This window comes from Streptopelia decaocto, assembly GCF_964273445.1.
Source record: "Streptopelia decaocto genome assembly, chromosome: 6".
NCBI classification, from domain to species: Eukaryota; Metazoa; Chordata; class Aves; order Columbiformes; family Columbidae; genus Streptopelia; species Streptopelia decaocto.
In genome coordinates, this window is record NC_138660.1 from 37,453,904 (window position 1) to 37,480,732 (window position 26,829).

Here is a 26,829-nt window from a genome sequence, read left to right on the forward strand (position 1 = left end):
ACGGGGGGGAAAGCCACTGAAGTCCCTTGATCTTACAAAGCCCTGAACTCCTATATTCCATTTATAGCTTGAGCTGGAATGACATCCCCCTTGATTAGCAAGCTGTCCAATCCAGCTGCATGTGTCAGGACTGTATGAGGCACTAAGTGAAATATATATATGCCCTTATAGAGTTTACCAGATCGGGTCCACCTCCAGGGCACAGACTGCAGCTCATTCTGACCACTGCTCCTCTCCAGGGAACCACTTGGTTTGTTTTGGTTTTGTTGTTTCTGGGTTTTTTGGTGTTTTTTTGTTTGTTTTTTTTTTTTTTTTTTTTTTAAGCTTTTTGAGGGGGCACCTTTACTTTCAACTTTAAGCAACACAAAATGGCACCAAAGAAGGACGTAAAGAAACCAGCAGCTGCAGCACCAGCACCAGCACCTGCGCCAGCACCAGCACCAGCTAAACCCAAAGAGCCCACAATCGACCTCAAGAGCATCAAGGTAAAAGGATGAACGTGTGCTGATAGCGGACCCAAAGGGGAAAGTTAGCAGAGTCCGGGCTGAGACCTGCAGTGAAACGTTGTGTGTGCTTGGTTCCGGTTTGGGGACTGCGGTAAAACGAATAAGTAACCTCGGCCAATGGATTTGTTGACCTGCCTGAGCTTTTAATTGTTTGAGTAGCTGGAGGAGTGTAAGGCATGGTGTGTGATTTAACACAAGAGTGAAGCCTAGTGATTTTAAAAGTATTTTGGAAGGTGGCCCTCAGAATTTTTACCAAATCAGTATCAGCCTGATCTGTTTGGTAAAACTAAATTTAAAAGAGAAAAAAAACAAAAACAACACAACCACCAAAGAACGCCCTCAACCCCTAGAGTAGGTGCCTGAAGACAGGGAAAGGTCACTGAAACTTAAAATGCAATGTTTTCCTGTAGTGCTGTACTAAAACTACACCTTATTTTGCAGTTTCAAATTCTTTTTTGCAACCACCTCATGACCCTTTGGTTATGTGTTTTGAGATCAGCATGGCTTATCTTCAAAAGCAAAACCAAAACAGAATAAAAAATCCTCAGGGATTTGGCAGTTTTATCTATTTTCTTTTCACTTGCATTGTACAGCAAACATTGATAGTCCCCACGAGCTAGAAAGCCATGGATAGAAGCATTTCAAGGGATTTCCCCTTACCTTCACGTATTTGCTCAAAATATGCAATTCACTGCAAATTGAAAACAAAGAGGAAGAGTCTTTTGGAGGCTTCCATTCAATCTCATATCATTTTTAGACTTTTCATGCCAGCTAACCTCACGGATTGTCACCTTGACCCTTCACCAAAAACTCCTCCATGATGGGAAATTCTTTACTTAGGAAAGAGGAGAGGGAGGTTAAGTGGTTAAAGAGATGAAGAGATGAAGTCCTACCAGTTTCTCTGGGTAGGACTATAAATAGTTATTCTCCACCTACCTGACAATCTGATTGGTCCCAGGACCAATTGCCTAAATTCTACATAAGGAATCGTGCCTATTATGGAGAAAAGAAGGAGTACAAAGACTGCTAATAGAACCTACTCATTTTCATCTCATGATGAATGCTGTTTCAGGTATCTTAACACAGAGATCCAAGATCATTACCTAGTTAGTGAAATTTCTTGAAGTTTACTTTAATTTTCAATATTGGTAGTCAGTATTTTTCTGAAGCAGTATGCAGCTTCTCATAAGACTGAAGCTGAACCCACTGGCAAAATAAAACAAGAGCAAGAGAGGGGAAAAAAAGATGACATTTTGAAATACTTTGAATGATCATAGTAAAGGCTACACAAAAAGCCCACTGTTTTTAAGAATACTGTCTGAAAATTAGATTAGACCTCTCATTTCACTCACCTCCAGAAATGAAGGGGAACACAAACTAGATTTCCTACTAAATAGTTTAATATTATTTGATAGCTTTCTATGTCCAGTTTATTAGAAGAAAATTGAATTTTCAACTCCAGTGATCCTAGCTAATCTATCTTCACATAAACAAACTTAATATTACATTACTAGCTAAAAATGCCAGGCTGCAGTCTGAGTTCTCTGCAATTCACTCCTTTATCCAGACAGCTCTCTATAATGGCAGGAAATATATACTGTAGCACAGAAAGAACACTACATATTTTGTCATATTCAGACTGAAAAGATTATAGCCTCCCTAAATTCTCTTTCTTTTGAAAGATAACATCAGACAAAATATTTTCCTCTTTGAAAGGAGGGGGTAAAACCTGGGCTAGTAAGACAAAACTATTCTCTTAGCATTAGTGGCAGCACATAAGCATTACTATTCCTATTTGCAAAGAAGTGAAGATATGAGCAGCATGATGGAAGTTACAGGACTACCCTGCAAATGGGGTGCGTGGCACAACTCCATGCCCTGCATGCGTATCACTAGCATGTACCCTTCTACAAGTATGTCCTCCACTCTTCATGCCCTTAGCAGGCAAGGAACACGGGTGGTTGGAGCCCCTGCAGTGTACTCAGCCACACAGGTGTGAGCCAAGGTGATGCAGAAACACAGGCTGCCTGTGAGGGTGACACACATCCCCTCTGTCCCTGACCTCCCCCTCTCACCTGAGGGTCAGGTCAAGAGCTGCTCAGGCAAACCATGGGACCTCCCATGCTGGGCTCTTTGAGAAGGCAACAAACCACGGTGCCTTTGATCCATCCTGCCTTGGAGTAGGGACTGGACAACCTCCCAAAGTCCCAACCAGCCATCCCGGGTTATCCTTTTTCACCCCTTGAGGGCTCAGACAGCAAAAGAAAACAATGTCTTATCAGCAGTTTGCCTGGGAGATGTGGCAGCCTCAGGAATCGAACGCTTTCAAGTCCCTTAATCAGCATAAACTAATCCTGAATCCTTCCATTCAGCCACCAAAGTCTCATCAGGGAAAAAGGCACAGCACCATTTCCAGCAAAACTTTGGAGCCAGGGAGTACTTAAAAACTAAGGTTTTGGCCAGAACCCAGTAAACAATCCTGTCCTGGGACTCTTTGTGCTGGTTTACCAAGTGTGGAGTCAAAGCCTGCAGCACTTTGAACAAAGGCATTGAGTGGGCTCCCCTCCATTCCTCAGGGGAATTAGCAGCCATGCCAGAGCTTGCTACTAACAAGAGGTGGCTGGGAATTCCAGGCTGCAGCACCATGATGATTTGGGGAGCCACACAGCAGACACAGAAGGATTTTGTTAGCTTTTATAAAGGGACACCAAAGCCCCTTCTAACTGTTACAGCTGGAGTGGGTAAGGGCAGAGTTGCCTAGTAAGGGTTTGCAATAGCCAAATAAGCCACATTTGGCAGTGCGCTTCATCTTAAATTGTCACCAGAGATCCTAGTATTCTCCAAAACAAACCAGGTGGCTTACAAGCATGGGTGGTGATTCTTTGATTCTGTGATTCTTTCTTGGCCCATCTTCAGGGAATCTGTTTTTTTTTCTGAGCCTTTTGGTGTGCACAATTTGAAAGTTAAGCTTTTTTTTTTTTTTTTTAATTCCTTAAGAGGTCTCAAACTGGGTTCTTGCAAATGCAGGGATCCCAAACTTGACTGTTACCATCAGAAGTTGTGACAGGGCTTTCACCCTCTTCTGTTCCCCCCCACACACTTTAAATTAACACAAAGCAAATATTTGGTTATTTGCTAGTACTAATAGCAGCTGGCATAGGATTTTCTGGTTTTGAGTACTATCTATCGACTATAAAACTGAGCAACAAGAACACCTGACTGCTAAAGACTCAAATCTAAACTCAGTCCTTTCTCAGCTCACCTTATGTTACAGTACAGCAACCACAGAAAGAGGCAGGGAGGAAGAATTTGTTTTTAAATGGAAATGCAAAGACCCTTTTCCCTCTACTTGGGAAACAACATCAAACTCAATCTGTTTTGCAGATATTTCCAGTTTTCCTTATTACTTGCATGGTCTGGATTTGAACAATAGGTACAAAGGATAAAGATTAAAAAATAACTGAAAAGAGAACAGGATGATGGATGCATCAGAGTTACCATCAGGAACCAACCATGATTAAAAGCAAAATGACCATATGAGTCATTTTCTTAAGAGACTCTCACGAATTCTGTAGTTAAAACTGCGACCAAGGACATGCAAAAAGATAGCTTATCTGTTTTGTCAGGTTCCTTCTCCCACACAAACCTGAGTGAGAAGAAACTGTGAGTTAACAAACGAATTTGTTAACAAAGAACACTACTATGGGTCTATGTCTGCAAAAACTGACATTAATTATGAGGATGTCTCATGCTTGTTTTTGTCACTGAGGCAACAGGAAATGGATAAACTTCATATTGCCCAAATCAGTTTAACTCAATCCCTACCACCAACAGGAAAAGTGTGGTTTTTTACTGGAAACCTAAGGGCCCTTTCCAGTACATGCAACCAGTTGGACTGAGCCCAGGCTCACAGCATCAACTGCGATGTTTGGGGATCTGGGTGCTGGATATTATATGCAGAGTACAGTACTTCATGGGCTCCTGCTCTGCAGTTGGTGACTTGAGCATGTAGCACCCTGATCCAGTGTCACATTATACCATTTGCTGGGAGGACACACCTGAGAATCCTCTCTTGAGCAAAGACAGAGATTGGGTTCTTGCATCCACTTGGTACACAAGGCTTCAATGCTGGTGTTTTCAAGCCTGAAAACCCAGGACACCAATTATGCCATGCTCGACTGCAGATAAGCTACTTACATCTTTAGGGGAAAAATAATTAAAAGCTATCAACTAGTAAAGACTTGCTTGGGTGTTGTGTAACCGTGTGATGCATGACAAAGCCTGCTGCATGGAAGCAAACCTGTGTGATCATTTGTTTTTAAATACAGAGCTCTTAAGACAGTAAACAGTGTTTCTCCAAGTGTCCTTAATTCTTATTACATTCACTACTCAAGTAGGTCACCTCTGAACAGACATTGCATTGGATATAACCAGAGAGAGAGAAACTTACTAAAATGCACTGACAGAAAGCTTCTGGGCTGGAGGGCAAGCAGGACTGCAAGTGTGAGCTGAAGCACTTGGAGAGCTATTACACTGCAGACAAACTCCACATGAAGCTGTGGAATGAGAACAGGAATGTTAACAGTAGCTTTCCTCATCGTGCTAAGGGCTTTCTTAGGAACTGGCAGGTTTTTCCCTGAAATTTTTGGCACAAAACTTCAGATTACTCCTGATCCCACACCAGCAATGACTCCAGAAAGAATCTATAGGATTGATATACCCATTGGACAAGGTCACTAGTCCCAAGTCCCTTTCCTACAAGAAAGGACACAAGTGCAAATGTGACTTAGCCTTAAGAGATATAAAGGTGCACATCTGACAGCATCCAGACCAGGCTCCTGCTACTGCTTTGACCAGTGAGATATAGCACCATACAGGATCCACTCAGAGCAGGGCAGCTCCAGCCAAATCCCTTGCCCCTGTGAACACCACCACTGATGCCAGACCCACACTGGTGGCAGTTGCTAAATCACTGTACAAGCAAGGCATGGCATAAAGGCATCTCAATGTATCTTGGACATCAGACTCGACTCTCATCAAGACATCTCTTTGGCACATTGTTGAAAATCAGAAGGAAAAGCAAACAGAAAAGCCACCACTTTATTTTCTTTACAAAGTCCTTAGAAGAACTTTGCCTCCTTTTCTTCCTAAAGTGCTGCTAAGGAACAAGTCCCTCAAAAGTAGGGACTGTCCATATATATTAGCAGACACTTTTTCTTATGTCTGCTAGCCTAAAAAATTATTTTGAAAATAATGATAGTTTACAAAATTAATTCTTAGCAATTCAAAGTTTTGGCAGCATTTAAAAAAAAAAAAAAAAAGAAAAAAGTAGTACCTAGCCTTTGGAGGGTCTGGGGAATGACAAACTTTGTTAGAAACAGTGGGGTTTCAAGCAAGTTACACAAAGTAACATTTCAAGAACTCACAGAGTAATTTCAAGTGTTAACAGCATTGGTGCAGCAGAGCTTTTCTCCCATCAACCAATAAATTAAAACAACCCCACAATATTTCTAAAATACTGTTTGAAACCCCCTTAGAGCACAGAAATTGTAAAGCTAGTAACAAGATATTTGAGTGTATCTTACATAGGGCAAGAAGAAGGTGACTAATTTAGCCAATGACAAGTAAAGAAAGAAGTTGTCTGTAAGGAGATACGAAACAACCAACCTGGAAATTTGCCCCCACTTCACTGAGGCTTGATTACATCTTATACCCATTGCCAAAAAGCAATTTCAACTGGCTGGTTTACCGCATAGCGCTTAAATGTCAAGTAGCAATAGTTTAAATAATGTTAGTGCTCTAACACCGCCGCTGGGAGGCACATTGAAACAACAAATCCTTCTGAGAGCAAGCTCCAGAGCCTCATGTTGCCTTGCACATCCTCTGGATTGCACACATTCAGGCAAAACTAAATGCAATTGGAAAAGGGACACTTGCACAGATGAGCACAACTGAATGCACTTCCTCCCATGAAGCTAATGAAATCTGTTCAAAACGGTATGATCAATAGTGCAGCTAGAGCACATTTTGCTCCCAGACATCTCAAAAGGGCACATTAATAGGCAAGGCTCATCCAAAAGTTTTTGCACAACTGTGAAGCAACTGTGAAGTTACAAGTTTTAAAAGTAAACAAACTGGAAAGTTACACAGAACACTTAGAAAAAATTCAAATTCACCTGCAATTAAGTCTCTTCACCACAAAGATTTTGAACTATTTTTCCAAGCCTCATGGTATCTCACACAATTTTCTCTCCTATATTAATAGTGGTCATTTTTATTCTTTTCTTCAACTGTATTTCCAGGCACCTCTGTTCTCAAAACAGAGCTCTTTTTCTCAAGAGCTCACCTGTTCCTAATATTTCTTTGCCTCATAAAAGACATGAGGCTAAATCCATCAGGCTGTTGATTCTTACTTAAATGAGAAGTAGCTTCTAAAATCCGTGGGACTGATCACACAAGCTATCGAACCAGGGTGAGGGATGGGAGAATGACAGCCTGCTTTTCAGAGGGCTTGAGAGCTGTGTAATCCTGCACTCAGTGATGTCTACTAGAAAATATGTGCAGCTGTATTAATCAAGAAGCAGGCATTAATGGCGAGAAGATATCATATGAACTGCTGTAGGCACAATTCTAGTTTATCTCCACCCAAAAAAAACCCCAAACCAACAACAAACCAAAAAGTCTAGTCTTGAATAAAAGGCTAAATATACAAGTATCCTATGGGACTCTCCAATTTTCTCCTTGCTGATTGTCCAAGACATCCAATATTTTCCTCAGTCTCTTCTACAGTGACAGTACCTTGAAATATCTGATGACTCTCTAATAAAATCTCAAGATTATTCCCTTTGTAATTCACCCAAAGGGTAATAAGCAGATGGAGCAGCTGAATGCTTTAACTCCCAGCAGGATCTTTGGACAGGGTCAAAAGCCCTGGGAAGACATTTATACAGTTGCAGTGAGCACAAAGTGACTGTCACCCAGTACAGCCGTAATCAGTCCCAGTACCCACCAACCTGAATATGTGAGCACAGCACCACACTGCAAAGGTCAGGGCCGTAAGGCCCATGAACCAGTTATTTGCTGGGGAATTAGAAACTTGTGTAATAATTTGAAAATAAAATTTGTGTGGACTGGGTCTTCTGCTTAGCTGGCAATAGAGTTGCATACAACCCTACCCACCCCACCCTATACAACTGGGACCTGGTCAGAATGCCTCAATCTAGCAACAAGATGACTAGATGGTGGTCACAAACTATACAAGGAAAAGCCTTAATCTTAAAAACAAACAAAAAATTAATCACCTTTTTCTTTGGCACAGATAACCTGGATAACAACTTTGTCTATAAGTAAGGGCTAAGCCAAGTTAAAGAAATCCAGGTCCTTCTGGTCTCTCCATGTATTGCAATTCCTTCGATCTTTCACTATTTCTGCAGAGTGGACATTATTTTTTCTAAACCAAACTCCCTGAAATTTCAACACCTTACCTAAAGCCCTGAGACTCATCATGCCCTCTGACAAGGCAAAGAAAACACCACTAGGATCAGAACAAAGATCAGATCACTGCAAAAATTCTTCTACCTTCTGAAATCTATGAAAGTATCTTATAGAATCAGAAAACTTTCCATTAAATTATTTTAAGGAGTTTTTGCAATATTTTCTATACTGAGGCCATTTGTAGGTGCCCTTACTCAAAGTAAGTAGCATTTTAAGTCCTCAACAGACTAACTTAAAGCAGGGTGATTCTCAATTCAAGTGAACATAACATGCCTATGCTAGAATATTTCTCTCCAGCAAAACTCTGTCTAGTGAGCTTTTATTCAAGATTCGGTAATAAAATGAAGGGCTGATGTGGTGCACTAGTATTTTCTCCGCTAAACTCTCAGCCAAAGTCTCACATGGTCAAAAGATAAATCAGCTTGTATGTAGACCCCTCTCAATTTATACATATTTGATAGCCTATTCAAGCCAGATGGCTAATCCAAGTATCAGTTTTCTATGCCCAAAACAAAAGGACCCCAATTATTTTCTGCTTGGCATCTAAAGTCTTTCGGGATGAGTTTTGTTGTAGCCAACCATAAAGCTTATCTGGAAGGAAAAACATGTTGAAGAAAATGAATCTATGTTTTCCTTTATTTTTTTTTAATTTTAAACTTTTTTTTAATCCTGTTTTCAGGGGAACATTTCTCAGTTGCCAGCACTGGAGTGCAAAAGGTTGAGGGCAGAAGGAAAATTCCACAAAAGGCAACACACTGCATTGACCCAGACAACATTTCAGCTCTGCCAAAGTCTTTAGAAAGCTCCTCTATTAATGCATTGGAACTGATGGCCAAGACCTATATTAGCTTTCCCACTGCCTGAACTCCAGCCCCAGCCAGTATTCATCAGGAAATCTGCACTATCCTAAACCTATATTAGCTAATTCAGACAAAAGCATCAACCCCCTTTTCTATACAACCACACCTGGTCATGGGTACACTTTGTCCTGGATACATCCCTGTTCCCACAGGCTAATAGATTACAAATCCAGAGGGAAAAAAAAAAAAAAAAAAAAAGTGAAGGATTGGCAGTGGAGCATTTTTCATACTCAGTGTATTTTCCAGATATTTCCCCCAAAATATGAATAATCTGTTTGGACAGAATATTTTCCAGCTAAAATGGTGAGCTTAAAAAATTATTTGCAGTTGAGTCATTAGTTTTTAAAATAGAAGGTAGGAGGTTAATGTCTCAAATTCAACCAAGTATTCCTCAGAAAACACCGCACACCCACCAAAACACACCCCAGTAAAGTTAAGTCTGCTTGGTTTTGATTCTTTCTTTCAGAGCCCTCAATATACTAAAAAGAGACATTCACGAAGGTTATGCTTATCTTCAGGGTAATTAAATGAACTACAGGAGAAAGTTTCCTTCACTAATCACACTTTGTCATTAGAAAACAAGGAGCAGTGAATATTCGAAGGACATCAACAGAAATTAGAACAGTGATCTGAGTTTGCCACAGGGAATTTGTTGTCACACCACCATTACCACCCTGGCTCCACAACAGCCTCAGCCCAGTTGAGGTAACAAGGAAAGGAAAAAGACTGGAGCAACTTTTATCATCCTTTTACAATGTTTCACAGCATGGACTTAGAGATTTGACCTGGGCTTGGAGGGATCTACATTGTGGACTAGGTCTTTGCTACTGAGAAAGCTGCAGGCTCTACCTCCTGCAACACACCTAGAAATTCCCCACCTGTAGTCCCACCATGTTCAGTTCCACTCTGTCTCCCAAAAAGCAAGTACCTCTTTCCCCACAGTGAGCAGTCATCCTTCCAGTTCCCAAAGCCTTTGTGGGTCTTAGCTTCAATCACAGCTTCTCCCTTGCCTCCATACCACAAAAGCCTCAGCAGCACCTCTCCTCAGCACACCAGGGAGCTCTGAAGCTGGCATGCTGATGCCCTGCCTTACTCCAGCCCTAGAGAAAAGTGTGTACCCTGCCCAGCAGGGTACATCTCCACATCAGCTGCTAACCTAGCAACACAGTTGGATCCAAAATGCATAGATAGTCTTCCCCTTAAAAATGTTCAAAATTTGGAAAATGTGAGCAGTGCAAAGAACTTTGCAGTCAGACACCACCTTAGTCAAGAGGTTAATCTTCTGCCCAGTGCCAACAACTGGATCACATCGCACAGAGAAGCAGCAGCACCACCCATCCAACCTTGAGTGCTGTATCATCCATATAAGGGGCTGAGCAAAGCCCAAAGGTACAAGGATCATCCAACTGCATCTAGCACACAACCTGGAAGCCACACCTAAAACCAGCCAGATCGCAAACAGGTGGCACCTCTCACCCACCATGCTCCTTTTTTGCTGACTTTATGGCTTATTGGAGAAGCAGAATCCTTCCCTATAAGGAAGCCTTGGGAGGTCTGGACAAGGGATATCCCTGCTTGACGGTACGGACCCAGAAAGTGCTGACGTGAATCAAAGTTACTGCTTGCCACTCCTTGCCCCTCTCCAGCCTCCTAAATATAGCCACCATAAGATGTCCATCAAGACACGGAACCTCCTGTCACTTTGCCCTAAGAAAGCTAAAGAACTCGCCAAGGGGAGGGACCGCTTCCTTCTGACACTTAATCCAGGCAATGCCGTCAGCACCACCAGATAAATAAGAGGAAGAAAGGCCAGGAAAGCAGGACCACTCTCAAGACCTCTCAGCTAGTCTCTCCTGCCTGTCTGCTGCTCTTCTTTTCCAACTCTCAACCATGGTGGGTCCACTGGAAAGCTAATGGTTAGAAGTGAGCCAGTGTATTTTACACGAGTAAACTGGGCTTCTCGTTCAAGTTAGTTCTGTGGGGAGGGGACGGGGTGCAACAGTCCAGAAGACAGTTTAGGTTTGCTTGGCTTTCCTCCTTAAACCTAAAGGACTGCACGAGGTTTTCCAGTTAGCCTCAAGTTTTGCGCCAGGCAATGGTAGATGTGCGGATCCTGTAGCTCCAGACAGAAAGACTACAATCTGCTAGTGCTGTCTGCTAAGTTGTTTGTTTTTTTTTTTTTTTTTAAATTGGATGCAACCTAGTAAAGTAGCAAAGGAAAATAATAATATTGGTATATAAGAAAATATCATAGTTTAGTACTTTGTGAAACAATGTACTCAAAACCTAACTTGAAACACGAACTTTATGGGATTGGTTTCATTTTTATGTTAATGTAGAAAAGCTACTTGTTAAACAATATTACTTCAAATGGTCTTAATAAAACAGGTCTATACTAAAACAGTAAATGACCTAATGGTATAATTAACAACTTCTTTCTTAATTAAGAGACTTGAAATCTTTGTTGCTTCTAGCCACAACCCTGGGCTTTTCCTGGGATGTAGAGTTTAATAGAATCTTTAAAAACAGAGCTGGTGACACATTTTTACAAGGGAAGTTGCTAGTTTAGGTTGCTATGGCCTAATTACATTAGGCAGGACAGATGTGAGAACACTCAGCTACTTTGTGCTATTTGCTTTCTCTCAGTGCATTTTCAGCTGTACTAGTTCTCTTTTCTCTCTCTCTTTTTCTTCTCAACTGCAGTCCTTCACTCCAGACCAAATTAATGGTAAGTGAAATAAAAGTTTAAAGTCTAACAGTGGGCAGGAGTGGGAACATAATGGCTACCAAATGCTAAATAGTCACTAGTCTTAACCGCTCTTTTGCTATCTGCATTACTGCTACACTACACATCTGACAGGCCACATTTTTGCTGTTTTGGAAGATGACTCATGGATTGAGCTGGATGCTTTAGAAAACAAACAGGTTCTCCCCCAGCCCCCCCTTCCTAAGCTATTTTTTGTGATTGATTTCCTTCCAACAGATCGAGTTCTCCCAGGAGCAACAGGATGGTAAGTTACAAGAGAGCTGATGTGTTTTATATGTATGTGGGTTCAGAGAGGAGCTACAGGCTCAGAGGTTTAGCCTTTAGAAAAAAGACCAGCTAGGACTTCAAATGGTATAAATCACCACACTCTTGAATTTAGAGGAGCAGTGCTGACTTACACTGAACAAGAATATGACTGTAGATTTACATGTAATTCATCTGGGTGCTTATGTGCTGTCCAAGCTGAGAAGTTTATGCCATGATATGAAGAGGAAATATGCTGGTGTTAGCAGCTCTACCTATTGAACATTTCAGTTGTGCTCCTGTACTGTCCGTTCACAAGGATGCTGAAAACAAGTCTTGCATTCAAAAGTCATGGGGGAAATACGCAGATGAAAGACAACAGAAGGACGGAGTGAGATGAAAGTTTGACTTAGCTGCAATGACATTGCCATTTTAAATGAATAGAAGATGCAAGAGGCTTACAGGTCACTTTTGCCAGGAGATGTTGTAGATGGAGAGGAAGAAAGGATGTTTTACTGTAAATACATTAATGAAGTATGGAAATAGTTAGCAAATAAGTGACTTGTATAAACTGTTGCATATGAACACAATAGTCTGAATATGCTGCAATTCTTGAACATCTTGCATTATCCTCTGCTTCACAAGCCACCAGCAAGTTCCAATATATTTTTTTTTTAATCTGATAGGAATATCCAATTAAAACTTCTGACATGAACAAAAATCCCTATAGAAGCTCTGGCTGGAGTGTTTTAAATATCCTAATAGGTGCATTTGGGTTATATTAAATAATGTAGGTTTAAAAAAAAAAAAAATAAAGTCAAAAATCCAGTTGTAACTATAGTAGACTTCTCACAGTGAACAATGTACTTAGAATGGAAGACTCAAGGACTTACTAGAAATGCTCTGGGTTACACCGTCAAAGCAATAGGGAAAGTTATAGTGCAGTAAATGAAACTGAAAACATTTCTCTTTCTGCAATACAAACACTCCCAGTCAGAGAAAATAATTTGGATTCTTCCTCACTTTAACATTTTTACAAAGGGGCTGCAAGGGTTTATGGAAAAAATGCCATCAATTCAAAGCTGCTGGCATGCATAATAAAGCAAAGTATTTCTTTTATCCTCCCTACATATTTCAGATCATCCAGCTGCTGTAATGCTGCTATTACTAAACCAAGCAGCAAAGCAAATAAAAGCTACTTGAGAGAGGGAGAATTTTCCAGGAACAGAGACATCCCACCCTCAGTAACTATTTCCATCCAAACAGGCTGATGCACCAGCAGCTGGGTAGTACCCTCCTCAGAGGGATTTTAGTTCTGCTGGAATAAGCACATCTATAAACTAGGACTAGCTATATATTTTTTAAAAGGCAAAAACCCACAGCAAAGATATGTTGCAGTCAAATACATGCCTGAGAGACAAAAAGTAAAATGTGGCCTTTTCTCTGAGCTGGGGAACAGTGTTCAGAACCCAGTGAACATAAAACTTAATGGGATTTACAAAAGGGAGAACTCTCCTGATGACTTTGCTAATAGCAAACTGGTATTGTTTCATACCTCACTCTGACTAAGTGTCATTAATGCACCAGATGAAAGATCAGATTATATGGTATTAAATCACTACAGCTACATCAACCTCAGCTGCTAGAACAGAAGCAGATGTCAAGTTGGTAGATTGTAAGGGGAAGCTCTACACAGGTCTAGGCAGCCCTGATTTCATACCCAGCAATAAAAGCTGTAAGTGGAGAGGGTTAGCAGTAAAGGGTTATAGGTCTCTCACATCAGATAGTGGGAGGATTAGTTTCAGATGTATTAGATTACAGCCTAGCAGGCTGATATCCTGTATCAGCAGTTTTACTGGGTGCCAGCAATTCCTTCACCAAGGCAGTATATGGATAGCTAAAGAAAGAACCTAAACACCTCTGCGTCTCACATCCCCGGCACAAGATGAAAACATTATTTGAAACGTGGTTTATTAGTCCTAAATCTGCCCCAAGGCACAAAGACCATTCCACCTACACATGGAGTGAAACACAAAGCCTGCCTGTCTGCTGAAAGCACATCATGGCCAAGGGAAAGCCATCTCACCTGGTTTTCTTGGAACCAACACGCAGCATCATCAGACACTGCGGTGCAGAAAAGATCAACAGCACAGACCAAAATGCTCTTGACATATGAGGCTCATGTCTTTGTCAATACAGCTTATTGATAGGGAGCTGCCTGGCTCCATTTAACTGTTGCTCTTCCCTTGCAGACTTCAAGGAGGCCTTCCTACTCTTTGACAGAACTGGTGATGCCAAGATCACCCTGAGCCAGGTTGGCGATATCATTCGGGCACTGGGGCAGAACCCTACAAATGCCGAGGTCAACAAGATCCTGGGCAACCCCAGCAAAGAGGGTAAGTACCCTACAGTCTCTCAGGGGCCTTTCTTCAGGCTGGGGAACTGTAGTAAGGCAACGTCAACAGTCTGAGTAGCTTTTGCTCTGATAGGGGAGTAAGAGCCAGGACTCTGTAGCAACAACACATGGAATTTCTCCAGTTCCTTTTGAAAGAGGATGACAATGGGGAATACAGTGCTCAGAAAGAGGGAAATGTTCTCCTTGGGCTATGTAGCATCCTCTGTAGGGATCATTTTGGTGTTAACTTGGTATAGGTGTAACACATGCACATGGTTGCTCATAGTCCCTCTGCGTGTGCTCCAGCCCTTGCTGAGGAGCTGGAAGTCTCTTTCTAACAGCTGATCCTCAGCTTTTCAGGTCCTTCCAGCACAGAATCTTCTGCATAAGCCAAGATGTGCCCTGGGACTGGAAACCTACCTGTATATTTCTGCTGACCAGGGTGGTCTGCTCAAAGCTCCTACAAACCTGGGCATGCTGAGGCCATTTGTTATAGCAGCTATTTTCTATTTCCTTTTCTCCTCTCTTGTACATAAAAGAAATGGTAAATACTGTAGTCACCTCCTTCTAGCAAGGATCTGGCTGCAGGTGATCCCCAATTTCAGTTATGCAGAACTATATGAAGGTGTCCAAACACTCAGGCCTGGTAAGGGCAGCTCTGAGGAACAATTCGGAAGACTTGAGTGAAGCAAATAAGGTGGGAGGGTCTGCCACATTTGAGGGCAAATATCCCAAAAGAACAGACAGTCTAGCATGTAGCAACTGGTGCTTTCTTTCCAGAGATGAATGCCAAGAAGATTACTTTTGAAGAGTTCCTGCCCATGTTGCAAGCAGCTGCTAACAACAAGGAACAGGGTACCTATGAAGACTTTGTTGAAGGTCTGCGTGTCTTTGACAAGGAAGGAAACGGCACAGTCATGGGGGCTGAACTCCGTCACGTACTGGCTACTCTGGGTAAGGGATTATCATCTCTGTGAGCACTTTAAATATTGCTGCTGTGTGAAGACATGGGAGAGGGAGGAGAGATTTTCTCATAATTTGGAAAGGTAGGAAGTTACAAAGCCAGACAAGACTTCGGGTTTCCCAACTGGGAATCCATGAGGAAATTGAACACAAAACACAGTAGAAAGCCCAAATGAAAAGGTTTGGTTTATTACTTCTAAATCTGGATGAGGTATTAAGAGTGACTTGTTTGAGGAGCAGAGAGAATCACAGAATATCTCCAAGTTGAAAGTGAGCCATAAGGATCAAGTCCACCTCCCTGCTTCTCACAACCTAAAACTGAACTATATGACTAAGAACGTTGTTGAGATGCTCCTTGAACTCTGACAGGGCTGGTACTGTGACCACTTCCCTGAGGACCCTGTTCCAGCAACCAATGACCCTCTCAGTGAAGAACCTTTTCCTAACATCCAGTCTCATCTTCCCCTGACACGGCCACATACCATTTTCTCATGTCTTATCACTGGTCACCAGAAAGAGAATCAGCATCTCCCCATCTGCTGCCCTTCTTGAGGAAACTATAAAGAAGTTGTACAGAATAGGCTGTACAACTCAGTGATGTAAAGCACAGGGACAAAGACAGACAATTTGGTGCATGATTTCTTCACTCTGTAGGAATAACTAGAATCCCTGTGTCTATATGCACATGGAAAATGTCCAAAGAATGTTAAAAGTAATGAAGCTCAGTTCAGGTATAGGTCTTTTTGTTACTAACTCAGAAAATAAGGAAAACCTTTGGAAGAGCTTGTAGGGTTCAGCCTCGGTTGCATGTCTGTGGAAGAATTAACTGAGCTCTCTCCACTCTCCAGGTGAGAAGATGACAGAAGAAGAAGTAGAGGAACTCATGAAAGGTCAAGAAGACTCCAATGGCTGCATCAACTACGAGGGTAGGTGCAAGGGTTCAACCTACATTTCTCTCTCTCTCAGAGTTTCATTGCAGTTGGATTTTAGCTTCTTGGGCAAATCAGTTAGACAAAGCTACAGCTGAGTTAGGTTGAAAGGCTTATGCACGAAAACGACACTTGCAGAATGCTTAGCCTGCATTCACACTACCCAAAAGTCTAGATTCGGCCACAGCAGAGAAGGCTACTTCAGTCAACACCAGACCTCTAGACTCTGACTTTCTGTAAGAGCAGCTGCAGTGACTGGAACCCATCCTATAGCTAATGCTTAAACAAAGTGCTCTATTAGTCATATATTTAGTCTTATCACACTTAAGCAGAAAGAGAATTTGATTTGTACAACATTAAACACTAGAACTTTCTATCACAATGTTGGGTCAAATCTGATCAGAAACGTGTCTTTTTGATGACATCAGCTCATAAACAGCTGTTATTTTTAGAAGTATATCCTAAAGTAACATTTGCAGCTCCTAACTAGCATATCTGTATTTTTCCACAGCATTTGTAAAGCACATCTTGTCTGTCTAAATGGACTTCCCCAAACACCAAACGGTACGTTCTTCTCATTTACACTTAACCTGTCTGTTTAGTATGCTTAAAGGCTTCTACATACCCATGGCCAGACATAGGTTACAAAACTGATGTGACACCATCTCCACAATGATACAAATTAAAAAATTAGACTCTTGTCCAAGAGCAAAGAAAACAGGAGTGCAGATTCCTGGGTCTTGTTCACAGCTATGTAACTGGTTGGAAAATGTGTTCAGTGAATTTTTCAAACATACCCAAACTGCAAAAAGAAATGCTCAGTTTATTCATGAGCATGAAAAAAAATTAAATATCAGCCTAGATCTCCATTGTCATAAAAATTAGACAGCCTGAGACACTTATAGTTTAAGCACAGTGAGATCTCATTTTTTTAAGAAAAGGAAATAAAAGCAACACCTTCTGATAATTTGTAGATTTCTGTAAAGACAGTAGCCTGAACACTTGTGTGAGCTACTGAGAACAGCTCTTAAAACAAAAGAATTATCTGAAAGATTATTTTAACAGTCATGATCGATAGTCAAAAGGGCTTCAAAAGTACCCAATCATGTAGCAGTTCTTCTACAAGTAGGAAACAAACAAACAAACACACACACACACACACCAAACAAGCAAACAAACATCAAAACAAACCAGAAACCTGCAACATTGATATGCTGTTACTTTGTCCCAACAAAAACCTAGCAGCTGTCTTTAAAATGCAAACAGAATATCATTGGTTCGTGGGCCTATTTGAACTGTTAGTAATTCTAGCCCAGGAAAGACACGTTCCCAACTCCTGCATGAAGCAACAAACACCTCAAAACAGAAATCAAGGGCTCAGTTTGCCATTTTGCAAGTGTTTCTTCAGCAAACTTTGATTTCAAGTCCAACTCTCCCATTCCTTCCCAGAATGAGTCAAATTCAGAAAGACCAGATGGCACTCAAGATTTGCCTGAAATTCTTGCTCAGCCTGCCACCATCAACATGGAAACTGCATAGAACTGGATGACACACCTCCAACCCCACCACTTTTTACCAGTGCATCCACAGGTATCACCTCTGGGTCACTACACTTTCATTTGAAAAAACTGAACTTTCACCAAGGCAAGCTAGATGGAATAAACTACTGCCATCCAGAATCCATCCATCGCAAGCACCTCTTCCATGTTGTTTGTGCTGAAACAATGTAATCTCTTTGAAAAATAAGACATCAATAAATCCCTGTGGTCACTTTGTGGCTAAGAAGTCTTTTTTCCTCTAAAGCTGTTCAAACCCACTCAAAGCAGCACTTGGCACTTAATTTATTTTCTCTGTATATTTCACAAAATAAAGTTTTATGAAAAAAAAAATAGACATCACCAGGAGATCACTCTACTTAATCTGAATGACAAATGTTTTCTCTGGGGACTGGGAGAAGGAGTAATTAGGGAACTACCACCTACATCAGCCCTCAGACGTTTTTAGAAGGAGAGCTGGCACCTGGTATTGGAACAGCTCCCAGGGTGGCACCTGCCCTGGCTCACCAGGTAAGATCCAGAACCAAGCAGGGTGGCCACACTGCAGGAGACCACCCAGAGCCACTCTTCCCAGCAAAATATCCTCCATCATGCTGCAACATGGAAGGGATCCTAGCTACCATCTGTATTTACAGCTTTATGGACAACTAGAAAAAGCAATCAGAAACAGTCACCCTGAAAGACTCTGGATCTGGGAACTGGCCCTGGGACTATCATTCCCTGGGCCATGGCAAGAGGAGTGGCAGCGGGAAGTATTGTTACCTGCACATCTCTGCCCTTAAATTTAGCTCCTCTCTCTTTTCCTTAAGTGTTCATGAAACTGCCTTGATCCCCATCTAAGTGTCAGCTTGTTCTATTAAAATCTGACTTCGCCTTATTAAGTTACTATGCAAGAAATGACCATAATTCAAGTGCCAACAGGTGCAGCAAGGCGCAGCAGTGGCGGCTGGCACGAGAATAAACCACAGACATTTAAACAGCAGCTGTCTCTTTTCTGAGGCTTCCCCCAAAAAAATCTCCCATTTAAACTCTCACCATGCTGGTAGACAGGGCCAAAAGAATCTCTGAACTACACCCTGCCTGGAGATTTATACCAGCAGGTATTTTACAGGGGGTTGCGGTTGCTACATGCAGTGGAAAAATCCCTTGTTAGAAAGAAGGAAGGGAAAAAAAAATAATTAAGATGTTATTTAACCTCATCCTAAAAAGGCAACAAAAAATCATGAGATATGTTAAAGCAAGTTATTTATAGGGACTCAGTCTGGAGGGCGTTTCTCACCTAGACACCCTACTGTTCTTCAACATAGTGCCTATACACATGATCCATGCTATTCCCTTTTCCAAGGGACTGTGGATCTCAGTTGCTGGGAAAGCAAACAAACAAACAACAAAACAATGTTTCACCATATATGCTGTCAATCTACTTTTTACGCTGCCCTGTCACACCACATTAACATGTAGTCACAGAACCAACCTAGTCCAAGGCTGGACGCAGCCCTAAAGCAAAGCCTGGATTTTTGATCATATTTTCTTTTCTGAAATTACAAGTTTTACTAATTTCTAAAACATTTGGGGCCCAAGCCCGGATGACTAACAAAATGGCATGCCTTCTCATCAGTGAAGTAGAAGACAGACTTTTAGGTCACTCATTTTTAAAAATTTTTTTTTTTTTTTTTAAACAAAAAGCCAGATTATGAGATGTAACCAGCCTGACGGTATTTCTCTGAACTCTAATTGCAAGGAATCAAGGTAACACTACCCACACTATTCTCACTCCTCAAAAATTAAAGCAGAAATATTTTTTACAGACAAAACAGATTAAAACAGAGAGAATACTCCTCTCCCATTAAACTGAGACTGAGTCTTCAAGTGTTTCATAGAGCTACACATGGATTTTTAAGCTATGCAGGTTTTTGTAATTTTAAAAAATCCCCATCCCAAATGTAGACGGAGACAAATATAAGAACATGAACATTTTTTCAGATCTTAAGTAATTCAGTCATTTATAAAGAATAGCAAACTTGTTGTCTACTAGCCTCTTTCAGCTAGTGACAGCTTCAACATAAACCTTTTTTTTTGTTATTTATTTATTTTGAAAACAGAAACAAGATGTTTTGGAAATTTAATTACTTTAAAAAAAAAACACCAACAAAAAACAACACAAACAACACACAAACTCCTTTCCTACAGTCAGCTTTATTTTCATCAATAAACCCCATCCAAAAGACACCCAACCTAAAAGCACTGTCTGGAAATGCCTGAACAGCTCCAGTGCATCATCTGTAGTAGAGCAGGGAAACCTATTTTGCCTCAAAACCATTTAAAGGTTGAATTTGTTTCAGTCTACTGCCTCCATAGTAGTAACACAAGCATCACTCAGAGCTCTAATCCTGGGAATGCTCCTCAAAGACAGCTGCTTCCTCTTATATTTTCTGTTCACCTAAGAAAATAAATACTCCACATAAGAAGAATCACTGTACTGATGTATGACACACAACATGCCATAACTGGGCTCCTCCTTTACTTGTAGAGAGAGACTGAAGACCTCAGCAGGTGGGGAAGGCCACCCTGCATTTGCTCAGGTTCTGAATGGAAAAAGTAATTCTCAGTCTCTGTCATCCGACACCTCTTGCCATCATAACATTTGCTTTGTATTTTAAATAGAACATTGTTAATGAACATACTTTCCATTACTGAACACAACTGACAGTTTAACTCCAGAGCAGGGCTAAATCCCCAGAGAAAGTTCAAGCTGCAAGCACCAGGTCCTCAGTATGCAGCACCAGACACAGCAACCAGCACTGTGGAGCAGGCAACATACAAAACCAAGGCAGAAAGATCAGATCCATTGAAGAGAGGTGGTCACTGAGCCCAAGAACATAATTCTGCTCTTGACACAGGCGGCATTCATTAACAGCAGGCTACCACCACATAAGACATTTCCATAGCTGTTTCTGCCAAGCCAGGGACAGCTGAGAAGCCCCTCTAAGAGGGGGACTTGTCCGCACTGGATGGATTTCAGACAACAGGGAGCTGCAGGAAGAGCAGTGCCCCTCCATCTAGCATCACTCGAGGGTTTGGATCCTCAGCTAGGAAAAGGCAGAGGCTTCACTCTGGAGATATCCCAGATCCAAGTGGGCTTGCACAGCCATCCACAATATCAACACCTGCCAAAGAGACAGTGAGGCAGAGACTGCTGTCCCCATTGCCCCACTCACATTACAGGTGCTTTCCTCTTGCATGCAGAAGTGTATAAACATGGACACTGGGCTTTTAAAAGGAACAACTGTTTCTGCACTCCATCAATGTTCTCCCTAGTCTTGGACTAGATTTTAACTGACTTTAGAAGAATGGTCTCCAGCCAGTGGGTGGTGCAGTTCTGTGCAGAAATAGAGACCAGAGGGACAGACAGAGGCATTTCCGCAGGGCAACAAAGCACAGCAGTTAGGTGTGCCTGATGTGTCAGGAGTTATTTACTGGTCTTACAGCACCCAAGCACTGTACACATTGTGCTGCAACCACTGCCCCAAGATCATTGAGGCAAAGTTTGCTCAGACACGTCTTCTCACAACCCTCTATGTAGCTCTGTGTAGCTCACTCACAGGAGCTGCTAGACACTGGTCATTTCCCCATCTCATCTACAGAATAAGAAACCAAGGAAGCACCACAACAGCCATGTCACTCTTCCCTAGAGTAAGAGGGAACAGAAAGTGCACTAATTCACCTCAACACTGCAGAAGTCAATAGATATATACTCACTGCCACCTCACAGCATCAGCCCAAGGCTCTGAAGATTTGTCATCTATTTGGAGACATCTCTTGACACGTTCACACAACAACAATAAATGTGATTATTCCATATTACTGAGGCACCTGACATCACTCTATAACAACATCTGGGTCCTCCACACAGATCTGCTAGCCCTAACCCTCATGCTATGATGGCAAACACAAGAAAAAGTTTGCAAAGATGTCTTCTTTCTGGCAGGCAAACTCAGCTGTTCACATCACTAAGCCCTCTCAGTCTCCATATGTTGCAGCTTTAAATCTACATCCTTCCTGTTCCAGGGAGGGTGACTTTCACAGGGATACAAGGAAGTACTCAAATGTGTAATGATGAAAAGATGCTTCCTTAGTAACCTACAATTTTTCATTTATTTTATAATGAAAAATGCAATACTTTATCACTTATTCAGGCACTTAAATTCAGTTCAAAATCAAATCTGATATGTTGCTGAAAATAAAGTTTCACTCTCACATCCAGATGTCTACATAAATTGGCACAGTACATATCAGACCACAGTTTATTAGAGCATTAAACTGAGCTTTCTCTTACCAAAATCCATGGTTTGGGAGGATGGTATAGATTAGGTCATAAACATTTCATTTCTCCACCAATGTAGCAATGATGGGTAGTAGAACTCCTAAATCAAACTGTCTTGTAAAAGCAAGCCTATTGCCAATCTCTGGAAAGGCCTTGTGCTAAGAAATGAATGAGGGCAATTGATAAAAACAATAAAAACACACCTACATATTTCCTCAGTAGCATGAAAAGTATTTCAAGAGGTATTGTTCACTCTTATTAGAAGAAACTGCAATTTAATTATTATTTGCAATTAAACTTTTAAACAAATTAATTTTTACTGTGTCTCCATAGCTTACAGACATTGCTTATTTCTTTAAGGACATACAGTCTTCTGCTGGATTAAAGGCATTTCGGCACAGAGAAATGTCACAGGGTGAATTGCAGCCAGTGGCATGACTCCAAGGGAATTCAGCTCCTGCCCAGCCTCACAAACATCCACCGAAGCTCACTTGGCTTCTTCATGGTCTCACAAGTGAGACCGGGCAATGAGAAGCACATTATGAGAGGGACCAGGACAGGTGGACAGCACAGTCTTGAGAAAGCCAATGACAAAAGTAGCACCTCACAGTAGCTCCTCAGTTACATTCTCTAGGGCCCTCTGGAACATTTCTGCTTGGTGCACTGTTCTCTGTACTGACCTTTTCCTTTCTCACCTCCCTGTTTTATGCCCTGCAGCCAAAGAAACAGACTTCTGTGCCTCTGGTCTGCATCAGAGCACATTGGTTCGAACAATTTTAAACCCCTTTTGAGCATACCTAGCAAGACATTTCTGTGTAGTACAGGTCACATCCACTTTCTGTGAAGGCAGATTCTTAAGAGAATCAGAAGTGAGGCAGAGTGCATGATGCTGCTTCTACCTCACCAAGTCTGGCCACACTTGAGGTTATTTTTCCATGGCTCTGCTACAAAGACCAAGAAATCACAAGGGAACCCCAGGCATCAGGTAGAATAAGAGCAATAAAACTCTCTCCCCTGGTTTCCATGAAACTTACAAAGGCAGCTTAGAAATGAAAAGGTGAAGAAAGCAAGCACCCATAATTTGTTACATTTGGGGAAAAACAAGCCTTGTGTATTTAAGCCAATCACAGCTGGGGGTTTTGGTCTGGAAACTCCACTCATACTTCATGTAGACTTGCAGTTGGGAGACACAGAATGCTTGCACTGTGGGGAAGGAGCCTTGTGGTATGACCAGTTTAAAAAAAAGTTTCCTTTCAGAATGAAAGTATTATTTAACTCAAAGCCCTTTCTGGAACTGGTGCACTTGCATGACTTTCTGTTTAAAAAAATTCTCTACAGCACAGCCACGAAAGAGAAAATGCTGAAGACACCTGGCAGCCAGGTATAGCTTGGATGAAGCCCAGTATAGCACAGCAGTCACAGCTTCAAAAGTTAATATTTATTATCACAAAAAGCCCTGTTAGATGTTTCATTCATTTCACATCCTCTGCATACACTGCAAAGAGCATGACAGCAATGGTCTTTGCCCACAGCTAGAGCATGGATAGTGGTATTTAGTTTCTTACAACCTAGCTAATTAGCTAGTCATAACAACATAACTAACCCTCATCCACCCTGAAGCTTAACATGTCTGGAGACACCACATATTATTAAACACTTGGAGAGGGACTACAGAGTGCCTGTGGGTCAGCTTTAAAGCCTTACAAGAAATTATGACAGAAGAAGGCCTTAAAAATGGCCACTAAAAAAAAAAAAAAGTTGCCATCCACCCCATCATTAAAGTGCAGAATAGTGTAGGCATCCAGTTCCCAAAGTAAGCAAATGAATTTTCTAGACTGTTTTCCAGAGTTCCTGATACTCAGGAAATATCTATTTTCTCTTAGAGGAAGCTCCTCCTTCAGGGCTACCAGCCCCCAGTAACTAAACTCTTTCCCAGGGCTAAGCAAACACATGCTCTGCTGAATCCCAAAAGCCCCAGCAAAAATAAGAGAAAGCTACACCTCCTCCCAAGTAAAAGGGATTAATTGCCTCCTGCACTCTTGTTACAGAAAACACACATATCCTAAACTGGGTCTCATTCAAAGAAGAACATGGTGCTTGTTAACATGCTATGTACACCTGGTACCCCAGTGGGAATGAGGGATGGACATTTTATGCTCACTCCTTAGGCTATTACACTCCTCAGATCTATCAATTCAGAGAAACAAAAACAAAATAAGTTTTCTGTTTTATCTTTCCAAACACCAGCTCTCCAGACTGTTTGTTCAGGAAAGCAATTTCTTCAGCTCTTTACAAGACACAAACAGATGCATTTTTTACTCCATGCTATACTGAACACAACCATTCTTCAAGTTGTTTTTTTCCATGCAAATAACAGTGCTTATTAGCTGCCTCATTAGTTTAAAAAGTGGTTTTAATTCAGAGTTTCTCATCTGTAACATCCCTGTATATCTGAAAAGCTAAGTTTGTTTTCAGAAGACAACAAATAAAACAACTCTACCCTTGTTTAACTTACCAGGTTTCCTCCAGTCTGTTCCTTAGTCATTCAGGATTGTATCTGATCTTCTGAACAGGGTTGGTGTTATTACTGCATCGCTTGCACATCCCTGATGGAATAAGAAAAAGAGCCATTAGTTGAACCCATATAGGCTACATACTGTAACTTTTCAATACCACACACAGCAAGAACACATTTGCAGAAGAGCAGGTCTGGTGTACCTTCTTGACAAGTCTGCTGTGGTGGTAAAACAAGGCTCACAAGGAAGAGAAGCCATCATCTACACAAGTTCAAAATACAGCCTTACAACCACAAAGCAAATCTGCTAATCACCCCAGTGGTGCTGCAGATATCCCAGCATACCCTCCTACATCCTCTGAACTCAATGTCTGCACCTGTGCAAGGGTGGTGCTCAGCTAATTCAGATTCTTGAAAGCAGCAAAGCACCTGTTAAAGAAATCTTTCTTTCCTCAGTGCAGATTAAACCCATTACATTAATTTGCCCAGTTCCGTAGTAACATGCAGCACACAATTTCTGTCAAATTTGGTGCTGCTCTTTTACATACAGATCAATCCTCTCCTGGCCCCTTGCTAAACTGGGCATAAGAAAAGTTACTTTCCTGTTTGCCTGGACCAGCCATGACTGATCAATGGCTCCTGGTCTCTGTGTCTAACACAACTAGCACAAAGCATAGGAATGAATTCACACCACAAGCTGAAACTGAGACCTCTTAAGCTCCTTCATAACACCAGCTTACTGAATTGGTGTCAATGTTTTTGGTTAATGGCTGAGTTAGGCTGGATTTCAGCTGAAGACCCATGGAGGAAATCCTGAGTAGCTCGTTAGAGCTACTGTATCCAAACCCTCAGTGATTGTTAAATGAAATTACACAAAGCTACAAATTTAGGATTAGGAAAACCTAGCATCAAAGAAAGAGGGGTTAATGAGGATGGATCTAGTGTTATCTTTTTCATTTGAGCTCTATTACACCAGAAAAATGGAGCCACTTTCTCCTAAACACCAAACCAATAATGAAGGCTTGATATTGCTTGAATAGAGGCACCTTAAAATACTATTGGAAGTGCTTATTGCCACCACACAGGATGTCACTCATTTTGATTCTGATATAATAAGAAGTATAGAGGGATATTTTCACCCTTATACAAAACCAGTACTGATTACACAGACGGAGAGTAGCCTGTTCTGGGAGGTAATGCTGTATTTGTACAGCCCTATTTCACACAATACTTTCAAACTTCAGCAGTACCTTATGTATATTAATGTCTGCTGTGTTCAGCAAATGCCTTTATGTGCCTTTTATATTCACAGCCTGCTGCTCTGATCTATGTTACTTGAAAATTAAGTGCATTTTTAACAGTCTGCAGCCAACAGCTCTGATCAAGAGACAAGCTTTGCTGAAATTTTGAATTCTTCATAACCACCTTTAAGAACTTTTATCCTGTGTCATATGCTAAAGTGAACACAGGCTGATGAACACCCAAGTAGCTGAAGTTTCCTTCTTTGGTCCCAGACTTAACAAATTATCCCTTCAGAGGAAACCAGGACTCCAGGCTGTAACTTCTGTCTTTACCAGGAGTGCTCTCTGAAACAGCTGCTCTTCTTGAGCTTTGGTGGAAGTTATTTTGAAATAATTTACTGAGCAACTCATACAGTCCTGCTTCAAATCAGTACTGCCACATGCTGAAAAGTGCTGACAGTGATCCAACTAACCAAGATGTGCCAGCACAGACTTCAGCATCCTGGATTGGCAACCTTTTTTAAACATGACAGTTTGAAGTTTCTTGTTAAAAGACCTGGGAAAAACAAAATCTTGTCCTGTGGTGAGAGATAAGGTGCCACCATAATTTCCAGGCCTGCCAAGTCAGTTAATGAGGCTCACACACCTGACTCCCCTGTCCCTCTCCCCGCTGATGCCCAGGTATTGCTGGACCTCACACACAGGTCTTGGAGGGCTGTGGCACCTTTCTGGTGCTCCAAGGCACATGCTGAAGGAGCTGGCTCTCCTGGTAGTGGTGTGCCTCTATGCCACACGTGGTCAGAGAGCAAGAGCTCAGTTGTGGTGCTCCACCAGGATGGAGGAACGAGAGCTGGTTACCAGGGGCCCATGCCCTGAGGAGACTCACTTGAAGGCATAACCATCAGCTGCAGCCTGATGATCTGTCACATCGTCTTGCACCCACATGGCAAACACTGTGTGACCCTGTGCAAAGGCACACTAAGGAGAGTCACGTATCAAGGGAGAAGTAAGCTGAGAGCTCTGTGTCTTATTCCAG

General features: G+C 41.6%; 1 protein-coding gene across 2 annotated transcripts; it reads left to right on the forward strand.

Moving 5' to 3' along the window:
- The first annotated feature begins 174 nt into the window (after positions 1-174).
- On the forward strand, positions 175-17,927 carry MYL1 (myosin light chain 1). Of its 2 annotated transcripts, none has more exons than XM_082057333.1 (7): positions 175-485; positions 11,844-11,871; positions 14,123-14,266; positions 15,046-15,219; positions 16,077-16,154; positions 16,669-16,721; positions 17,607-17,927. In XM_082057333.1, exons 1-6 carry the CDS (start codon positions 369-371, stop codon positions 16,695-16,697), a joined length of 570 nt encoding a protein of 189 aa, XP_081913459.1. In that variant the 5' UTR covers positions 175-368; the 3' UTR covers positions 16,698-16,721; positions 17,607-17,927. The 2 variants fall into 2 exon arrangements, with proteins under 2 accessions (XP_081913459.1, XP_081913460.1); XM_082057334.1 differs by lacking the exons at positions 175-485; positions 11,844-11,871 and adding exons at positions 10,621-10,753; positions 11,564-11,588.
- Positions 17,928-26,829: the final 8,902 nt, after the last annotated feature.